Below are 20,819 nucleotides of genomic sequence, written 5' to 3'. Positions count from 1 at the left end.
GAAATATCTGTATCTGCAGTGTTCATTATGGTATCCCCTAGCCATATGTGGGATGATTGGGAACTTAAAATGCAGCTAGTGAACTGGGGAACTACTTTTTTTGTTTGTTTTTTGTTTTTATAGGGACATGCCTGAGGCATATGGAAGTTCTCAGGCTAGGGGTCCAATTGGAGCTGTTGCTGCCAGCCTATGCCACAGCCATAGCAACACAGGATTTGAGACACATTTGCAACCTACACTACAACTCATAGCAACACCAGATCCTTAACCCACTGAGTGAGGCCAGGCATCAAACCCACATCCCCATGGATACTAGTGGGGTTCATTACTGCTGAACCATGATGGGAACTCCAGAAACTACATTTTTAATTTAAGTTTAAACAGCCATAGGTGGGAGTTCCAGTTGTGGTTCAGCAGGTTAAGGACCCAACGTTGTCTCCGTGAGGATGCAAGTTCGACCCCTAGCCTAAAGGACCCAGCATTGCTGCAAGCTGTGATGAAGTTCACAGATACTGGCATTGCTGTGGCCATAGCGTAGGCCAGCAGCTGCAGCTCCAGTTTGACCCCTAGCCCAGGAACTTCCATATGCCACAGGTGTGGCTGTGAAAAGAAAAAAAAAAAAATAGCTATACATGGGTAGTGACTGATATATCTGTAGCACAAGTCCAATGATCTCACCATAAGTATACACCTTTCCAGGCCCTGAATCAAATAAACAACCAACTAACTCCTATTGACTAAGCTAATGAATGGAATATAAAAATATGAAAGCCATATAAAGATGTTAATAACACTTTATTAAACGTAGTAAGGATTTGATTTGTGTATATAGGTATGTCAGAAGTTTTCAAAATATAAATTTCAATATGTTAAATTTTGTATGTCAGTTATACCTCAATAACACTTTTTTAATCTGGTTGAATACTTGCTCCCAGAAACATAAAATGTAAAATCTGCTAATAAAGGTTAATAAATGGGACACATATATTACTCAGATCCCTGAATTATTTCTACCTTCGTTATATCTACTGGATTTTCCATAAGTAAATTACTTTCCCTGACTTGCTCATCTGATAATAAAAACAGCAAACACTTATGCAATGTTTATCTTGTACCAGGCACTGTTCTGAGTGGTTTATATCTATTCATTTGATCCTAATGACAACTAACTGAGGTATATTATACTTCCACTTTACAACTGAGAGACTTGAGGTTAAATAACTTGTCTAAGGAAGGTCATACACCCAGCACCTTAGTCATAGTGGCGCCAGGCTTTCAACTCAGATAATCCAGGCCTCTAGACATTGCCTCAATTAAGCTTTATAAGGATTTAAAATCTTTTTAAGAACACATTGTATGTTAAATTTAAATGTATCTACTTAAAATTTAAATACCCTAATGTGTGAAAATAACAAAAATCAAAATATTTTCTAAAAATGTGTTTCAAGTTTGCATGTGATATTAGCGTTATATATACTACTGCACTTAGCCTTTCAATCATTAAACCTGATTTTATCCTTACCTTGTATTCTACTTTGAAAATGACTTTCCCCTGCAAGTTCTGCTTCATTAATTTTAAGCTCATTTTCTACATCTTACTTTGTGAAACACTGATTCCTAGATAGAATTCTGAACATAATTTTTATCTAACATACTTTTTTAAAAATACTATTAAGGAATAAGAAATTTATCATTAAGGATGAGGACATCACTAAGGACTAAGAAAAAGTTTGTTGTTTTAAAGAAAGTTGATCTTTAAATATCTTCTCAACAAATAATTCTTTTTTTGTGCTATACTGTGCTAAGTTTATCCAGTTTACCTGTATCTAGTATTACAGTTGTCATTTGTGAAATTATTTGGAAAATGACAGAGAAGCTACCTTTTTCTTGAGGCCAATGGGTCTGAAATTGGAATTCTTGAAGAATGAAAACAGTACGCCCCATCTTTATAACACTAGTAACATAGCAAGACTTCCAAATCTGATTTTAGATTTTTTTGTTTTGTTTTGTTTTGTTTTGTTTTTTTGCTGTTTCTTTGGGCCGCTCTCACGGCATATGGAGGTTCCCAGGCTAGGGGTCCAATCGGAGCTGCAGCCACCGGCCTACGCCAGAGCCACAGCAACGCTGGATCCGAGCCGCGTCTGCACCCTACACTACAGCTCACGGCAACGCCGGATCGTTAACCCACTGAGCAAGGCCAGGGATTGAACCCGCAACCTCATGGTTCCTAGTCGGATTCGTTAACCACTGCGCCACGACGGGAACTCCTGATTTTAGATATTTTGAGTACTGATTGGGTTCACATTTCAAATAAGGAATTTGAAATAGTGGTCTGTACCCTTAGTTCTTTCAGTTGCCTCTAAACTGCAATGCGAAGCATGTGCTATGTGATTATTCCACATGCGCATAACTAATAAATATTTTTACTTGTACACCCCTCCTTTCTGTCCCTGTATCTCTTTATAAGCCACTGACAGTGCTCTCCAGTCAAACCCAATGGACTGACCTGCCATAATATTATTTGACTTCAGCATTAGGCGCTGACCACCAATTCTTGATCCTCCTCCTCCTGGTTGGTCCCTCCTGCATCTGTTTTGTTTTGGAGACTGTGGTCTATAGCCTCCTTCTCATCCACCTATAGCCGTTCAATGACATCCACTCTCACAACTTCACTTTTTTTTTTTTTTTTGGTTGCACCTGTGGCATGTGGAAGTTTGGAAGTTTCCAGGCCAGAGATTGAACCTGAGCCACAGCAGTGACAACACCAAATCCTTAACTGCTAGGCTACCAGGGAACTCCACAGCTTCACCTTTTCACCACTAACTTCCTAGTCTTTACAAATCCTGATGCACCGTGGCTTCTCCCCAGCCCACTGTGGAAAACCCAAATTCTTGAATGTGGCATAGATCCCTCTAACCATACTATAAGGGCACATGATGGGCACGTGATGTTTTATTCATCCTTAAATACCCATAACCCAGCCAATGCAGGCTCATTGGGCCCTTGATAAATGCTTATAGAAAGGAGATTCCTCGAACTAGTCAAATTTCTTTGAGTTTCCTTTCCACCTCATCTACTTCCAAGAATTCCTGCCCTGCCCCACTCAGGATTCTGACCTTCATCTATACACACTATGTCCTTAGCCTAGAGCTATGGACATAGAGCTATGTCCTTTTCATCCAATCCCTTTGCCCCAGTCCAATCCCAGAACCTACATTGGCGGAAAGCCCCCAGGGCATGGGAATCACTGTCACTATCACCCACAGACCCTAATACAAAGTCTTGGTTGCATGTTGAATCTTTGAAGTTTGCAGATGACCTATAGCAGAAATAACTTGTTCTTCCCACTCTACATTTATACCACTTTATACATGGCACATGGTAGGATAGCAGAGTCTAGAGGCCTGTCCTCCCATAGCATGTTCTCAAAAGACTGTCTCTGTTTTTCTCCAATTCTTAGCTCACTTCCTTGTCCATAAGCAGGGATTCAGAAATGTGCACTCAGTAAGACTCTGCCCATAGCTTACAACTTAGTAGAGGAGATATGTACATAATTCTAAATTATATGGTAAAGGACAGCAAATATAGAGACAATGTCTTATGCTCCTTGTGGCCTGAGAGAACAAATTCTCAATAAATACAGACTCAGGAGTTCCCGTCGTGGCGCAGTGGTTAACGAATCCAACTAGGAACCATGAGGTTGCGGGTTCGGTCCCTGGCCTTGCTCAGTGGGTTAACGATCCGGCGTTGCTGTGAGCTGTGGTGTAGGTTGCAGACGCGGCTCGGATCCAGCGTTGCTGTGGCTCTGGCGTAGGCCGGTGGCTACAGCTCCGATTCAACCCCTAACCTGGGAACCTCCATATGCCACGGGAGGGGCCCAAGAAATAGCAACAACAACAACAACAAAAAGACAAAAAAAATAAATAAATAAATAAATAAATACAGACTCATTGGATGAACAGTCTTTGTAGTCAGGCATGGTATACAGGTTTCTCTTTTCCAGATTATATGTTCTCAGCCCATTTAGTTAAGTAACGTATTTGTCACCATCCTAGTCGCTCCTTTGAAATTGGCTAGTGTCCCTCAATACTGCACAGTGAGTCCAGAAATATCTTTATTAGTCTATTTCTCTGGCTTAAAAGGTTTTGGAATTATCCTCAACTAGTCATCCTCTATACAATACTACCTTAAAGTGTATGGTACTTTACTTCAAGCATGTTTTCCACTTCTGTATCTCCTACCTGCATCTCTTCCTGGTTCAGGCCCTCATCACCCTAAGTCTGCATCCTAGGTCTCTGTTTTCCACTTCCTTGCCTGCTGCTGCCAGACATGTACTCCTTATATCATGCTGCTCTACATGTGGGTCAGCATCTGTGATGAGCGGGCACTGTGCTCATGATTCAGGGCACTGTTTATGAGTAGAGCAAAGCCTTTCCCTTAAACCATGGGGAAGAAGGGCATTCCAGCATAGGTTTATGGAAATGGCATTTGACTAAACTTTTAAGAATGGGCAGAATTAAAAGCAGAGTAGAAGAGTGTTCCAAAAACAACAGAAGTTAAGCGGAGAGCAAGGAATAGATTCTTCCTCATAGCCTTCCAAAAGAACCAACCCTGCTGACACTCAACCTCAGACTTCTAGCCTCCAGAAATGAGAGAAAATAAATTTATGTGATTTAAGCCACAAAGTCTATGGCACTTTACTGTGCAGCTCTAGGAAACCAATACAAGCCCAAAACTAGAAACAACCCAAATGTCCATCAGCTGTATTTATTCAGTAAAATGGGTGAATAAATTATGGTACATTCACACAATAGAATACTATACAGCAACAAAAATGAACTAGCTATAATCATACTCAAAATGAATTAATAAAAATTTAAGCAAATGAATCAGACTCAAAAAATTGCAGAGTATGCGTCCATGTATATAAAGTCAAAACTATAAATTAGCCAATACTATTTATGGTATTGGGGTTATGGTTACTCTTTGTATAGTAGAGACAAGAAGTGGTCCAAAAGGTTTTCTTGGGTTCTGGTATATTCCATTTCATAATATGGGAGCTGGTTGCATAGGTTTGTTAGGAAAAGCCGGCAGAAAGGCTTGCGGGATGGAAGTACAATGATTTAGGGGCAGAGCAGAGGGGCAGAAGCTCTGGATGGGTGACAGGATATGTGGTAACAAGTGACTTCAAAAGGAAGCTTAGAACTGGTAAAGAAGGGTCCTGAGAACCATCATTTGGCAGCCCTGAAGAGGGAATGGTCTCCTTCCCTTGTGTTTCCAGAAAACAACACTAATAGCACATCTCAGTGGAACAAAACATTGCAGACAGCTCAGCCAGCAAGCTCTTGGAGCAACAGCTGGCCAGGAGTCCCCACAACCCGGGCAGTGAGACCCTGGATGGTCATTAACTTGTGGGTGCCTCCAGTGGCAAGGCTGTGGCGAGGATTAAGCTAAGTCTGACCTCACCGTAAGAAATCATAATTTACTTGCAAGGACTAGTCAAATGGGTGGCCCCGAAAACTACTCCGCTCCGGGGACCACTACCCCGACTGCAGCACCTGCAGGGACACCCTTTGGTGGCCAGTGGGCTCACGTAAGCCACAAGAACATCAAACCAGGGTACTGACTCCTCCACTGGGCACCCAGGCGGTGTGCAAGGTTCAATGCTTTTTCCTCAGGGCGGGGAGTGGACAAAGGAGGAGGCAGGGATTGGTTAATCCTGAGAAGAAGGCGGGGCCTTGACAAAGGAGGGAGGCAGGACCAGAGTCTCCCTGAGAGCCCATTAGCTCCGCCCCCTTAGTGGGATTCCTGCCTGGGCCTGCAACTCTGAACCGTTAGAGGCGTTTTCTTTCGTTTCCTAGTTTTCCCAGCAACCCGTGACGCAGCCAGCATGAGGCCGACCACTGGCCAACCCGGGAGAACGGGACTAGAGCGTGACCCCCTATCACGAGACGCCTCGCAGCTCCCCCCAGTTGGCGGCCCAGCGCTCGGTCAGGTCCTTCCCTTCGTTCCTCGTCCCAGTCCTCCAGTCCGGGAGGCGGGGTTCGGCGAGCCAGCTGAGTGGGACCCTCGCGGTGTCCGAGGAGCTAGTCGGCGACCGGTGAGGGGACCGAGGGCCCGGGAAGGAGGGTTGGCACGGGCAGAGGTCCCCAACTGTCGCCCAGCTTCTACCCTCCGCTCTGGGCGGCTCTCTTCTGCGGAGGTGGAGGACGCCGCTCCCGCAACCAATGACGTCGGCCTCAGCGCAGCGCGCGATTGGCCGGCGCTCGCACGCTGCTGCTGCGTGGCCTGCTTCTTCCAGGCCTTGCCCTTTTTCTGTCCTCGCTAGTTCTCCCTCTGGGACCTTCCTGGCTGGCGGCCGACGATGCAGACATCACCAAGCTGAGCCGTATTAAAACGGAGCGACTGCCACCAGGATCCGTCGATACTCCACTATGTTTTTGGTGCCCTGTCTTGTCTTTCAGGTGGGCTGGCTCTTTAAGGGCGAAATTTCGCCCAAGGAGAATCTGACCAGCAACTCCTGAGGAAAACTGAGGCACCTGGGATTGGCTGCACTTCGAGGGGACCAGGGAAGGCGACCTGCTCAGGTGCAGCGTTCCTCATTTCTCGAATAGTTGTGCTCAGTTCCCATTAAATAATAGGCATCAGGTCTTAAAGCGAGTAACGCAAAAGTCACTACCTATTCTCGAAGCCAGGGTCTACAAAAGGCCCACACTGCTCTAATCCTGTGAAATAGGGTTCGTTGGGGAGTCGGGATGGGGGTGGGGGGACTTAAAAGTTCTTGCATAACCTTTAGGATGGTTAGGAGGTAGGAGAAGGAGTCAGACCCCTTATTTAGGAACTGTCCTGGGGAGAGTAAATCCTGAAAACTCGGCAACTGCAATTCTCAGACTTAATATTTTCCCACCTTTCATGTGAAACATTAAATATCTTCCTTTACTGAGTTTTCTCAGGCAAGAATATTAGACACCTGAAGTCCCTTGTCCTAGATCACACAACTGGTAATGGAGGATCCAGAATTTGGACACTTGCCTCTCTGGTTGCCCTGCATAGACTGCAATTCCGACTTAGTAAACCAAGGCACAGTATATGCAGTAGATAGGGCTGTGGAGGATCAGTTGACTAGGAAGAGGCCCTCTCCTCCAGGAAACTAATGTTTGAAAGAATTTTATTCTAGATTAATAACATCATTTTAAAAAAGCATTGGATGCCTTATGTGAGGCAAGCTTCTTGCTAGGCCCAGGGAGGGTGCAAAACACCATATAGTTCCTTCTTTCATCCTTGTTCTGTGCTGCTCTGTCCCTCTAGACTGTAGTCCTGCCCATATGTCAAAAGGACATAAATAATAAACTATCCTACTATGTATGTTCTCTCTTCCTCAACACAGATATCTTTTCCACACTTCCTAGATTTCACAGGAAAATCTTTGTGGAGAAAAAAAAAAAAAAACAAACTTGCAAAAGAGTCTATTTGGATCATGATCAGGCTTGGGCACTTGGAGTGGGAGGGAGCTCACTGTCATTCCTTTTTCCACCAACTCTTTAAACGTGTCTGACTTGATCTGAAGTTGGGAAGGACCACTTCCTTTAAACTGAAACCGTGTTTCTGTTATGGAGAAGATGGAAGTGACGAGTGGCCATTCTGGTGCTCTGGATTTCATGCCCCATCCTCACCTAGAAAATAGGCTGAAACCTTTTCAGAGTGGACCAGGAATCACTGTTTCCTGTTATTTTCACTAATTATTCAAAATAAAGCCAAGTACGGGTCTGGTTGGGTGGGTGGTGAGTGTGCTGAGTAAGGCTTCTCTGAGCTGGGGTTATTGGAGTAGAGCCCTGAATGAGTTGGTGGAAGGGCTTTCAAACAGAAAGAACTGACTACAAGTGGAAAGGCCCAGAGATTCCATCTACCTGATTCCAACCCCCAGCAGAGTGAGAATTGGATCATTTGCTTCTATCTGGATATAAATTTCAGCAGTGTCTAGGGGTGTCTCAGAGTCCTGGAGACTGCAATGTCTTTAAGGCTGGGGCAATAGACTTTAGGGCAGGGGCAGGGTTATGAGTTAAGGATATATAGAGAGGCCAGCAGAAGAATATCCTCTCCTAAATGCAGCTGCCACTCCCCCAACCACTCCTAACACTGGCAGCTGTTTCCTTTCCCCTACCAGGGCCACGAGACTCACGGAGGAGCCCATAGAGCGAGCCCCTGGTCCCCTGGTGGTCCCTGGGGCTGCCTGGGCCTTCCTGGTGCACTGCTGCCAGCTGGCTAGGGCAGGGAAGGGTTCAGGACTGTCCAGAAGAGCTAGAGATGGCCACCTGGCCTGCCATCCCCCTCCTATCCCTGGACCTACCTGCCGCCCTTGTGGCTCTGGACAAGTTCACACTGCAGGAGAACCACTATTACTCAAAAGAGTACTGGGTGATACAAGGGGTGTATACACAGGAACATATGAGAGCCATGGCATACCGATGGTATTAACAACTGGGAGAGTAGCAGTGATAGGCACTTCACGAGTCACAACCCCAAGTCCCATCAGGGTTTCCTATATGGCAGTACAGACATTGACTTTCCTGAAGAGCAAGTGGACCCTCTGGAGGGGGTGGCCAGAGACCCATATTTTGGGAGATAAGAGTTGTTCTATTCTCTGGTTACTGAGGTTCTAAGGGTCAGCGCAGTCCGTGACCTCTTCCCAGGGAAAACTGTCCAGGTACTTTGAGGTGGGCCAGGCTCCCTTTATTTTTGTTTCGTTTTACTTTTTAGGGCTGCACCTGCAGCATATGCAAGTTCCCAGGCTAGAGGTCAAATTGGAGCTGTGCAGCTGTCAGCCAACACCACAGCCACAGCTATGTGGGATCTGAGCCGTGTCTGTGAACTACACCACAGCTCATGGCAATGGGGATCCTTAATCCACTGAATGAGGCCAGAGAGCAAACCCACATCCTCATGGACGGTAGGGTTCTGAACCTGCTAAGCCACAACAGGAACTCCTCTCCCTTTGTATATTGCTGCAAGATTTGGAAAGGCTATTTGGCAAACACTACCCAATAGAAATAAAATGTGAGCCACATTTGAAATCCTCACTTTTCTTGAAAACTGGTGAAATTTAAAAAATAGATTTCACTTAACTCAATATATCCAAAATATTATGTTTAACATAATCAATATTAAACATTATTGATATTTTACATTTTTTTCATACTCTTTGAAATTAGCAGTGTATTTTGCCCTTACAGTTGGTCCAATCACATTTTAAGTTTCAGTTGCCAGATGTGGCTTGTGGCTACTCTAGTGGACAGCACAGCCTGGACAGCCCTCATCCCTGCTTCTGTAGCCCAAAGCAGTTTTGTCCAACTCTGGCTTCAATATGAAGAAACTGCAAGATGATCCCTTGCCTCTTCATCATGCACCAGAAATGCTGGCCTGGCAGAAAAGATAACCAGGGAAAAAAGTTTTTATACTGACTGAACAATACAACTCAGAAAAAAAGAACTGCACTGCTCTCACAGCAGATTGTTAGTAAATGTGCTAAATCCTGAATAAGTCCAAAATTCTTGTGAATGGTTAGATATGGCATGAAATGTCTGCAGTGTCTATTGAATAAAAATAGATGAAGCTCAGAAATTTATCTTTATTGTAAATTTTTGCCATTAGCTTATCTTCTTAGTACCTGTTTTTTATTAGTTATATATAGTATTTATAAATGTTCATATTAAATACTTGAAAATTATCCAAAAAAAGTATTGAGCATTTAGAACTTTTCACCAGTCACACATAATTACCTCCTTCCCTCTATTGAAGCCTACTTTTTTTTTCTCTCCAAAATCAAATCTGATGGTATAGCAACTTCAAAACTCAAAATCAGGAAAATGGTGGTTAGGACAGTCTAGAAATAGTTATTTTGGCACACTAATATTTTATTTTTCTTTCAGATTTCATCCTAGGCATAGACTCTTTCCTTTCAGGGCAAGCTCCAACATGAGGCGAGGTACAGAAGAGAGACTTGAATGATACACTCTGGCACTCAAGCACCAAACCTGCACCCTAGACCTGGGTCTCTTACTCCACCTCTGTAATGGGGGAAGTGGTATTTTTTTTATAAATCATTTATATGTGCATGTTTATGTTTGTGCATTTGTGTTACCTTCCTTGGGCATATGCCCTTGAAGGCAGTAGCTTGGCAGAGGGTGCATTCCCAGAAACTTGGCCTGAGAGATGCCATAATCTCCAGAGACCCTCAGGTGAGGAGGGATACTCACCAAGGCATAAGGATTGCTCTCTTTGGCATTTGGAATCAATCACTGACTCTGGAGAGCAAGTTTTATTTACACGAGGGTAGACATTTCTTTGAATTTAACTAGCTAGAATCAGCAAGCTTGGGGGCTGAAAGCTCCCTTTGGAAGAACCAGATCTTCCTCTAAAAGTTTGCTCTCAGGTCTTCACAGCGGCCCTTGCCCTGCTTGCAGATTTTGTTTAAAACTCACCCGGTTTGGAGTTCTCATTGTAGCTCAGCAGGTAAAGAATCCGACTAGTATCTATGACAGTGCGGGTTTGATCCCTGGCCTTGCTTGGTGGGTTAAAGGATATGTGCATTGCCGCAAGCTGCCAGGTAGGTCACAGATGTGGCTTGGATCCGGCGTTGCTGTGGCTGTGGAGTAGGCCGGAGGCGAGGCTGTGGCTCCGAATCACCCCCAGTCTGGGAACTTCCGTATGCTACAGGTGTGGGCTTAAAATAAAAACAAAAACAAAACTCATCCTCTTTGAGTAAGATGTCTGGGATTAAAATACTGTAGACCAAAAAGAAAGGAAAGTGTATGGGGTGTGGAAGCATTATAGATGAAACAGAATAGCAAAATATAGATAGATGCTGAAGGTAAGTGATTTGTAATACTATTCTTGTTACTTTTTAAAAAAATTATCGTTGATTTAAAATGTTCTGTCAATTTCTCTTGCACAGCAAAGTGACCCAGTTATACATGAATATACATTCTTTTTCTCATATTATCCTCCATCGTTTTCCATAACAAGTGATTGGATATAGTTCCCTGTGCTATACAGCAGGATCTCATTGCTTACCTATTCCAAATGCAATAGTGTGCATCTATTAACCCCAAACTCCCAGTGCATCTCACTCCCTCCCCTCCCACATGGCAACCACAGCTCTGTTCTCTCTGTTCTTTACCATCGAAAGGTTCATTTGTGCTGTATATTACATTCCAGATATAAGTGTTATCATATGGTATTTGTCTTTTTCTGATTTACTTCACTCAGGACGAGAGTCTCTAGTTCCATTCATGTTGCTGCAAATGGCATTATTTTGTTCTTTTTTATGGCTGAGTAGTATTCCATTGTGTATGTATAACATGTCTTCCTAGTCCAATCATCTGTTGATTTGGGTTGTTTCCATGTCTTGGCTATTGTGAATAGTGCTTCATTGAACATAGGGTTTTGCATATCTTTTTCTTTTTTTTTTTTTTTTTTTTGTCTTTTTGCTATTTCTTGGGCCGCTCCCGCGGCATATGGAGGTTCCCAGGCTAGGGGTCCAATCGGAGCTATAGCCACCGGCCTACGCCAGAGCCATAGCAATGCAGGATCCGAGCCGCATCTGCAACCTACACCACAGCTCACGGCAACGCCGGATCGTTAACCCACTGAGCAAGGGCAGGGACCGAACCCGCAACCTCATGGTTCCTAGTCAGATTCGTTAACCACTGCGCCACGATGGGAACTCCCCTGCATATCTTTTTCAATGAAAGTTTTGTCTGGATATATGCCCAGAAGTGGGATTGCTGCGTCCTATAGTAGTTCTATATTTAGTTTACTAAGGCATCTCCATACTGTTTTCCACAGTGGTTGTATCAACTATTCCCGCCAACAGTGTAGAAGGGTTCCCTTTTCTCCACACCCTCTCTAGCATTTATTTGTAAACTTACTAATGATGGCCATTCTGACTGATGTGAGGTGGTACCTCATTATAGTTTTGATTTGCATTTCTCTAATAATCAGTGATGTTTAGCATTTTTTCATGTGCTTGTTGGCCATCTGTATATCTTTGGAGAAATGTCTATTCAGGTCTTTTACCCATTTTTCAATTGGGTTGTTGGCTTGTTTGCTTTTGAGTTGTGTAAGTTGCTTGTATATTCTAGAGATTAGGCCCTTGTTGGTTGCATCATTTGAAACTATTTTCTCCCATTCTGTAAGCTGTCTTTTTGTTTTCTTTTTGGTTTCCTTTGCTGTGCAGAAGCTTGTCAGTTTGATTAGGTCCTATTGGTTTATTTTTGCTCTTATTTCTGTTGCTTTGGGAGACTGACCTCAGAAAACTTTTGGAAGGTTGATGTCAGAGAATGTTTTGCCTATGTTCTCTTCCAGGAGTTTGATGGTGTCTTGTCTTACATTTAAGTCTTTCAACCATTTTGAGTTCATTTTTTGTGCATGGTGTGAGGGTGTGTTCTGGCTTCATTGATTTGCATGCAGCTATCCAGGTTTCCCAGCAATTCTTGCTGAAGAGACTGTCTTTTTCCCATTTTATGCTATTGCCTCCTTTGTCAAAGATTAATAACTATAGGTGTCTGGGTTTATTTCAGGGTTCTCTGTTCTGTTCCATTGGTCCATATGTCTGTTTTGGTATCAGTATCACACTGTCGTGATTACTGTAGCTTTGTAGTGTTGTCTGAAGTCTGAGAGAATTATGCTTCCTGCTTGTTTTTTGTTCCTCAGGATGGTTTTGGCAATTCTGGATCATTTATGGCTCCATATAAATTTTTGGATTGTTTTAGTTCTGTGAAAAATGTTGTGGGTAATTTGATAAGGATTGTATTAAATGTGTAGATTGCTTTGGGTAGTATAGCCATTTTAATGATATTAATTCTTCAAATCCACGAGCATGGAATATTTTTACATTTCTTCAAATTCTCTATAATTTCCTTGATGAAGTTTTTATAGTTCTCAGCATATAAGTCTTTCACCTCCTTGGTCACCTTTATTCCTAGGTATTTAATTTTTTGGGTACAATTTTAAAAGGTATTGTATTTTTATATTCCTTTTCTAATTTTTCATTGTTAGTAACTTATTTCTCATTGTTAATCTTGTATCCTGCTACTTGGCTGAATTCAGTTTCTGTGTGGAATCCTTAGGGTTTTCTAAGTATAGTATCATGTTGTCTGCATAGAGTGACGGTTTTACCTCTTCTCTTCCAATATGGATAACTTTTATTTCTCTTGTTTGTCTGATTGCTGTGGCTAGGACTTTCAAGAGAATTTTGAATAAAAATGGTGAGAGTGATTATCCTTGTCTTGTTCCAGATTTTAGTAGGAAGGCATTCAGCTTTTCTCCATTGAGTATTATATTGGCTATGGGTTTTGTCATAAATGGCTTTTACTATGTTAAGGTGTTTTCCCTCTATACACAGTTTGGTAAGAGTTCTGTTTTTTTGTTTTGTTTTGTTTTGTTTTGTTTTGTTTTTTTGCTTTTTAAGGCCACACCCATGGCACTTGAAAGTTCCCAGGCGAGGTGAGGGGCTGAATCAGAGCTGCAGCTGCCAGCCTACACCACAACCACAGCAATGTGGAATCTGAGCCATGCCAGAGACCTACACCACAGTTCAGGGCAACACCAGATCCCTAACCCACTGAGTAAGGTTGGGGATCATACCCACATCCTCATGGATACTAGTCAAGTTTGGAACCTGCTGAGCCACAATGGGAACTTTGGTAAGAGTTTTTAATCATGAATGGTTGTTGGATTTTGTCAAATGCTGCTCCTGCATCTATTGAGATAATCATGTGGTTTTTGACTTTTCTTTTGTTATTGTGGTGTGTGAAGTTGATTTATTTGCATATGTTGAACCATCTTTGTGAACCTGGGATGAATCCCACTTGGTTGTGGTATATGATCTTTTTTTCTTTTTCCTTTTTTTTTTTTTTTGCTTTTTAGAGCTGCACCTGTGGCATATGGAAGTTGCCAGGCTAGGGGTCGAATCAGAGCTATAGCTGCTGCCAGCCTTCGCACCTGCCACAGCAACACCAGATCTGAGCCTCAGCTGTGACGTATACCAGAGCTCACAGCAATGCCAGATCCCCCACCCACTGAGTGAGGCGAGGGATCAAACCCACATCCTCATGGATACTAGTTGGATTCATTTCTGCTGAGCCATGAGGGGAACTCCCATTATCTTTTTTATACATTGTTGGATTTGGTTGGCTAAAATTTTGTTGAGAATTTTAATGTCTATAGTCATCAAAGATGTTGGCCTATAATTTTATTCTTTGGTAGTATCTTTGGTTTTGGTAGTAAGGTGATGGTGTCTTCATAGATGTCTTTGGGATTATTCCTTATTCTTCAACCTTTTGGAAAAGTTTAAGAAGGATGGGTATTGGATTCCTGTTATGGTTCAGTGGAAACGAATTTGACTAGTATCCATGAGGATGCAGGTTTGATCTCTGGCATCGCTCAGTGGGTTAAGGACCCAGCATTGCTGTGAGCTGTGGTGTAGGTTACAAAATGGCTCAGATCTGGCATTGCTATGGCTGTGGCATAGGCTGGCAGCTGCAGCTCCAGTTCATCTCTTAGCCTAGGAACCTCCATATGCTGCTAGTGCAGCCCTAAAAAAAAAAAATAGGATGGGTATAAGTTCTTGCTTGTATGTTTGGTAGAATTCTCCTGTGAGGCCCTCTGGGCCTGGACTTTGGTTTTTAGGGAGTGTTTTTATTACATATTCAATTTCATTTCTAGTTATCAGTCTGTTCAGTTGATCTATTTCTTCTTGATTCAGTTTTGATGGGCTGTATGTCTCTAGAAATTTGTCCATTTCTTCCAGGTTGTCAGATTTGTTAGCATGTAAATGTTCATAGGATTCTCTTATGGTTATTTTGTATTTCTGCAATATCCATTGAGATTTCTCCTTTTCATTTCTTATTTTGTTTTGAGTTCTTTCTCTCTTCTTCTTGGTGAGATTGGCTTGCCAATTTTGTTTACCCTTTCAGAGAACCAGATCTTGGTTTTATTGATTTTCTATTTTTTTGTTTTTTGAATCTCTTTTATTGATTTCCTCTCTGATCTTTATAATTTCCTTCCTTATGCTGACTTTAGGTTTTATTTATTCTTTTTCTAATTCTTTTAGGTGGTGGGTTGAGCTGTTGACTTGAGATTTTTCTTCTTTTTTGAGGAAGGCCTGTATTGCTATGTACTTCCCTCTAAGCACTGCTTGTAGCATCCCATAGAATTTTTTTTTTTTTTTTGGTCTTTTTAGGGCTGCACCTGCCGCATATGGAGGTTCCCAGGCTAGGGGTTGAATTGGAGCTGCAGCCACCAGCCTATGCCACAGCCAAAGCAATGCAGAATCTGAGCCACGTCTGCGACCTACACCACAGCTCATGGCAATGCTGGATCCTTAACCCACTGAATGAGGCCAGGGATCAAACCCACAACCCCTGGTTCCTGATCGGATTCGTTAACCACTGAGCCATGATAGGAACTCCTCCCCCATAGATTTTGAATGGTTGTATTTTCATTATCATTGTCTTGAGGTATTTTTTAATTTCTCTTTGGGTTTCCTTGTTGACCCATTGGTTTTTTTAATAGCATATTGTTTAGTCTCTATGTAGTCAGTTTTCCTATGGTTGATTTCTACTTTTATGCCATTGTGGTCAGAGAAGATGCTTAAAATAATTTTTATACTCTTAAATTTGTTGAGGTTAGCTTTGTGTCCAAGTGTGTGTTCAATCCTTGAGAATGTTCCATGTGCAGTTGAAAAGAATGTATATTCTGATTTTTTTGGATGTATGTCCTGAAAATATCAATTAAGTCTAACTTTTCTTTTGTGCCATTTAGGATCTGTGTTACCTTATTGATTTTCTGTCTAGAAGATCTGTCCATTGACATGAGTGGGGTTTTTTTATATTTAAAAATATCTATTTAAAAACTAACCTCTTCCAGAGAGTTCCCATCCTGGTGCAGTGGAAACAAATCCTACTAGTACCAGTGAGGATGTGGGTTCGATCCATGGCTTCGCTCAGTGGGTTAGGCATCTGACATTGCCATGAGCTGTGGTGTAGGCTACAAATGAGGTTCGGATCCCACATTGCTGTGGTGTAGGCCAGCAGCTGTAGCTCTGATTTGACCTAGCCTGGGAACCTCCATATGCCATGAGTGCGGCCCTAAAAAGCAAAAAAAAAAAAGAAAAGTCCTCTTCCAGGAAATATTTTTCTCTTCTTCTCTTCCTCCGTCACCTCTGCTCAGTTTAAATTCATGTTGTCTCTTACTTCACCCATCCTACAGGGTACAGCACATCCTGCTCCAGAGGCATAGGAAGAGAACATTGTACATGTGCAATTCCCACCTAATGTGTCACTCCTGCCAAATGCAGAGGGTAGCAGAAGCTCCAGAGCCCATACCTGCAGGTTTGTAGTTTTAAGGGCTATTTTTAGTTTGAACCTATTAGCATCCAAAAAATGAGGACCCCAACTATGTGATGTCTTAACCACAGTTCTGGGTATTTAGGATGAGTTTCCATTTGCTAATAAGAAAATGACTGGTGCAGTTCCTGTCATGGCTCAGCAGAAACAAATCTGACTAGGAACCATGAGGTTGTGGGTTTGATCCCTGGCCTCGCTCAGTGGATTAAGGATCTGGCATTGCTGTAGCTGTGGCCAGCAGCTACAGCTCCAATTAGACCCCTAGCCTGGCAGCCTCCACATGCATCAGCTTGGCCCTCAAAAAAAAAAAGAAAAAGAAAATGACTGCTAACTGTTTTGTTCACTTCCTCTCTCTGATCTATTGGGTGACATGGCTTATGTGACTATACCTAATCTCCAGTGTCCCACTGAACTGAGCTGGGGACAGTTCTATGGGTCTTGAGGGAAGGAGTCAGTAGTTAGGCCAGCCAGGTGGTCAGAGTAGCACTATTTGTGCTCTAAATAGAGGGCATAGGAGGTTCTGTGTACAGAAGCTGCTGCTGCTGCTCCTGGACAGCTACCTGGACCAGCTTATCAGAAGAATTCAGGGATAGCATTTGTGATAAGAGAATAGCAGAGAAGATTCCATCCTCATAATTTTTTTTTCTTTTTGCTACTCCAAGTTTTCAGATCCTTGGAGCTGGAGCAAAGGAGTAAAGTCTACAGAGTGTTTGCAAAGAAGTTGAATGCCCAGAGAATTAGAAACAATGTTCCTTCCTTTTCCCCAGACTTTCCTAAAAATGGCAAAAGCACTTCTTGAATAATAGTATCAGCTTTTGATAATATTTTTTGTGAGTTATTCATGCTTCTTTTTAAGGCCTGGAAAGGTAACAAAGGGAAAACGGGGAGGCCTGGAAAACTGGTCTGTTCCTCGGCCTCAGGTTGCTCTCTCAAGGCTAGGCTAGGGACCTTTGGGATTGTGTACTGGTGTGGAGTGATCATCTGTTAGGTCCTGTCCAAAGCCCAAGAGCAATACTTTAGGGTTTCTCAGATATCTTCTCTTATCCAACCCTTTCTGAGCCTTTTGCCCAGGTTGCTGCTGCTGGAAGGGCATTATACTTCATCTAATGCCCTTCTTGTCCTTCCAGCCAAGCCCAGCTGGGTTCACATTGGTGACTCAGGAAACCCGGGCCTCCAGAAGAAGGCATTGGTGTGGTTTAGGCCCAGGGTACTTCTCACTCCCCATTACTCCTTGGTCATTTCTTAGTGTATCTCCAGGTCAAGATCCTCGGTCTAAGGCCATAAAACAAACTGGGCACTCTTCCTCCTCTTCCAAGCAGTGTATTGGAGGCAAGCTCCCCTCTGAGTCCCTCTGCCCTCCCTGGTGGCACAAGGAACCCCTCATATTCGTGGGACTCCCATGGCTTTGCCTTCTCTTGGAGAATGGAATTCGGAAGATGGCCTAGTTGAGGAAGTTACAGAAAACAGCCTATGCTTGCCCCTCCATTTCCCCAAGGTGTAGCTGTTACTGGCACTCACAGTGACCTTCTCCCTACAGGACTCAGGCAAACCTCTCTGCTGGCCACCTTGAAAAGGCTGTAGCACCTGCCCCTGAGAGAAGGAACACTGGAATCTACAGACCAGTTTTCCAGGCCTCCCCGTTTTCCCTTTGTTACCTTTCCAGGCCTTAAGAAAACTGAAAATAACTGTCAGCTTGAGGACGTGGACCCTGGAGTGTGAGTGCCACACTGCACCCTGAGGGCTACCGGCCCAGCGCTCACCATGTTTGCTGCATCAGAGGCAGGAGTGGGCAGGCCTTACACGTGCAGTGAATGTGGCAAGAGCTTCCGCTACAGTTCAGTGCTGCTACGGCATGAGCGCGCCCATGGCAGTGATAGCCATTTGCGCTGTCTAGAGTGTGGTGAGCATTGTGCACAGGCTGCAGACCTCCGTTCACACCGACGTGTCCATGCCGGCCAGACCCTCTATATCTGCAGCGAATGTGGCCAGAGCTTCCGCCACAGCGGCCGCCTTGACCTGCACCAGAGTGTGCACAGGCGGCGTGGCCGCTCCTGCCGCTGCCGCACTTGTGGCCGTTGCTTCCCACACCTCCCGGCCCTACTACTGCACAGGCGTCACTGGCACCCTCCCGAGCGGCCCTGCCGCTGTCCTCTGTGCCCTCGCGCCTTCCGGCAGAGCGCCCTGCGTTTCCACCAAGCACGGGCGCATCCCTGGGGGATACCAGCTGTGCCCACTGACACGCTCCACCACTGTACACAGTGCTCACGGGTTTTCTGCAGTGGCGTGGGACTTCGGAGGCATTTGCGTGTCCACGTGGCCAGGAGCCCTGGTGACTCCACACTCCAGCAGCCAGCTACTCTGGACGCACACCAGTGTGGTGTGTGTGGCAAGAGCTTTGCCAAGAGTTCCACGTTAACACGACATCTGCAGGCGCACTCAGGCGAGAAGCCTTTCAAATGCCCTGAGTGCGGTAAGGGCTTCTTGGAGAGTGCCACGCTGGTGCGCCATCAGCGCACGCACACAGGCGAGAAGCCCTATGCCTGTGGTGACTGTGGGCGCCGCTTTAGCGAAAGCTCAACACTGCTACGCCATCGTCGCAGCCACCAGGGAGAGCGACCACATGCATGCGCCACGTGTGGCAAGGGCTTTGGTCAGCGCTCCGACCTCATAGTGCACCAGCGCATCCATACGGGCGAAAGGCCCTTCCCATGTACTGAGTGTGGCCGCTGCTTCAGCGACCGTTCAGACCTCACTAAGCACTGGCGCACACACACAGGCGAGAAGCCTTATCGTTGTGAGCTGTGTGGCAAGCGCTTCACATGCGTGTCCAACCTCAACGTCCACTTGCGCAATCACGCTGGCCACAAGCCCCACAAGTGCCCTGAATGTGGCAAAGCCTTCAGTGTGAGCTCCAAGCTGGCCCTACACCGCAAGACACATCTGGGTGAGCGGCCAGCAGAATGTGCAGAGTGTGGCAAATGCTTTAGCCACAGCCGCTCGCTGTCGCAGCACCAGCGGGCTCATACCCGTGCTCGTGCAGCAACTACTGCTGCCACTGCCACTCAGGACAAGGCAAGCACTGCGCTCATCTTTGCTGAGCAAGCAAGACAGGAAAAGCTGGGATTTTCTGTGCCTAAGTTTAAAGAGACTTGCTGAGAGATCTCCCTGGAGTGGGCTGGATAAGCACTTATGTAGTGCCACAGGGCTGGTGGGGGCAACTGGCAGGTGGAGGTCTGTGGAAAGACAGCATGGCCTGTTACCTTCCTACATCTCTGTTGATAGCCCCTTCACCTGGCCTCTTGCTGTGCCCCTCATCTACTTGTTAGCTCTTTGCCTGTTCTCAATCCTTCCTTTTCCCTCTCTGGGGAATAGGTGCAGGGGAAACCTCCCAGACCTCTCAGTGAAAGAATGCCCAAGTATTGGTGTGTTGCATCCCTGCTGCTGTGCTCATATGTTTCCTGTTTTCCCACCAGTGTTCTGTCTTCTCCCATCTCTTTTTTCAGCCTGAGTCTCCTCTACCTCTCCTTTCTGGGTACTTTCGGTATCCTTCCTTTTCAGGTAATGATCACAGGCTTGGCCAGGGTCAAATTCCTGTGGTCTTCTTATCTCTGTAGTCTTCTTGCCCTGTGGTCTTCTTGCCTCTTCCTTCTACTTGACTGTTAGTCTCTTTGCAGCTTTCTCCCGTAGCTTCTGAGAGATGGGAAACTTGCAGAGAGATAGTGAGAGAGCTCACATCACTGAAAGAGATCTCCATACCAGAAACAACCAAAGAAGTGTTTCACATCATGTAAAGGTGGGCAGGAGCCCTCAGCATGGCACCTACCTGTCCTATGGGACAGATCTGCTGGTGTACAGATCAAGGTGCCTCTCAGGACAATGTTCTCCAACCAGGTGGAGGACATTAGTCCTGGGACCTGGGCAAGACTACATGGGTCCACAAAGCCAGGCACTGCCAACTAGAGTAAGAGAATGATATATACAAATCAAACTTGGAGCCATGGAGAAACTGAGCTCTACAGAGGCAACAGTGCAGGGTGGAAAATTACCTGGAATTGTCAGTGATTTTTTTTGTTTGCAGGTGGTGAAATAAAGAATTTGTTTGGTTCCAAATGCCAAGAGTTCCCTTTGTCAAACCTGAGGCTAATGTATTCACAGACTTCAGGAATCACCTGAGAGTCTTTCAAAGTTTCAAGGTCTGTGGTCCCTTCTCAAGGTAGCTCAGTAATCTTGCAATGTATGGCCCCCTCATGTTTGCACTGGAAGGCGAGACTCTTCAGGGGCCCCATTACATTTAGTTTTCTTGGTTAATGGAGAGTACAAATGTGGCCCAAGTTCACATACCTCTATTTCTACTCCCACCCATCCCTCTGGAATGACTTGGTGCTCTCCATACTGTCATAGCCTGCCTTGCTT

General features: G+C 44.6%; 1 protein-coding gene across 16 annotated transcripts; it reads left to right on the top strand.

Moving 5' to 3' along the window:
• The first annotated feature begins 5,970 nt into the window (after positions 1–5,970).
• ZNF672 (zinc finger protein 672) lies at positions 5,971–20,516 on the top strand. Of its 16 annotated transcripts, none has more exons than XM_085012165.1 (6): positions 5,971–6,100; positions 6,465–6,587; positions 9,927–9,982; positions 13,469–13,703; positions 16,270–16,391; positions 17,944–20,516. In XM_085012165.1, exon 6 carries the CDS (start codon positions 18,168–18,170, stop codon positions 19,560–19,562), a length of 1,395 nt encoding a protein of 464 aa, XP_084868291.1. In that variant the 5' UTR covers positions 5,971–6,100; positions 6,465–6,587; positions 9,927–9,982; positions 13,469–13,703; positions 16,270–16,391; positions 17,944–18,167; the 3' UTR covers positions 19,563–20,516. The 16 variants fall into 16 exon arrangements, with proteins under 16 accessions (XP_084868291.1, XP_084868288.1, XP_084868296.1 ...); XM_085012162.1 differs by having other exon boundaries at positions 9,927–10,081; XM_085012170.1 differs by lacking the exon at positions 6,465–6,587.
• The last annotated feature ends 303 nt before the right edge of the window (positions 20,517–20,819 follow it).

Source organism: Sus scrofa, chromosome 2, assembly GCF_054392235.1.
Source record: "Sus scrofa isolate SSC_HxYL_T2T_F1_AM1 chromosome 2, Sscrofa_HxYL_maternal_Yorkshire_Landrace_v2.0, whole genome shotgun sequence".
Classification (NCBI taxonomy): Eukaryota; Metazoa; Chordata; class Mammalia; order Artiodactyla; family Suidae; genus Sus; species Sus scrofa.
The sequence above is the reverse complement of the archived record's forward strand: the minus strand, read 5'-3'. Positions and strand labels throughout refer to the sequence as shown.

Coding starts and splice junctions, on each gene's coding strand:
- ZNF672 (XM_003123597.5), top strand. CDS start 18,168: ATGTTTGCTGCATCAGAGGCAGGAGTGGGCAGGCCTTACACGTGCAGT.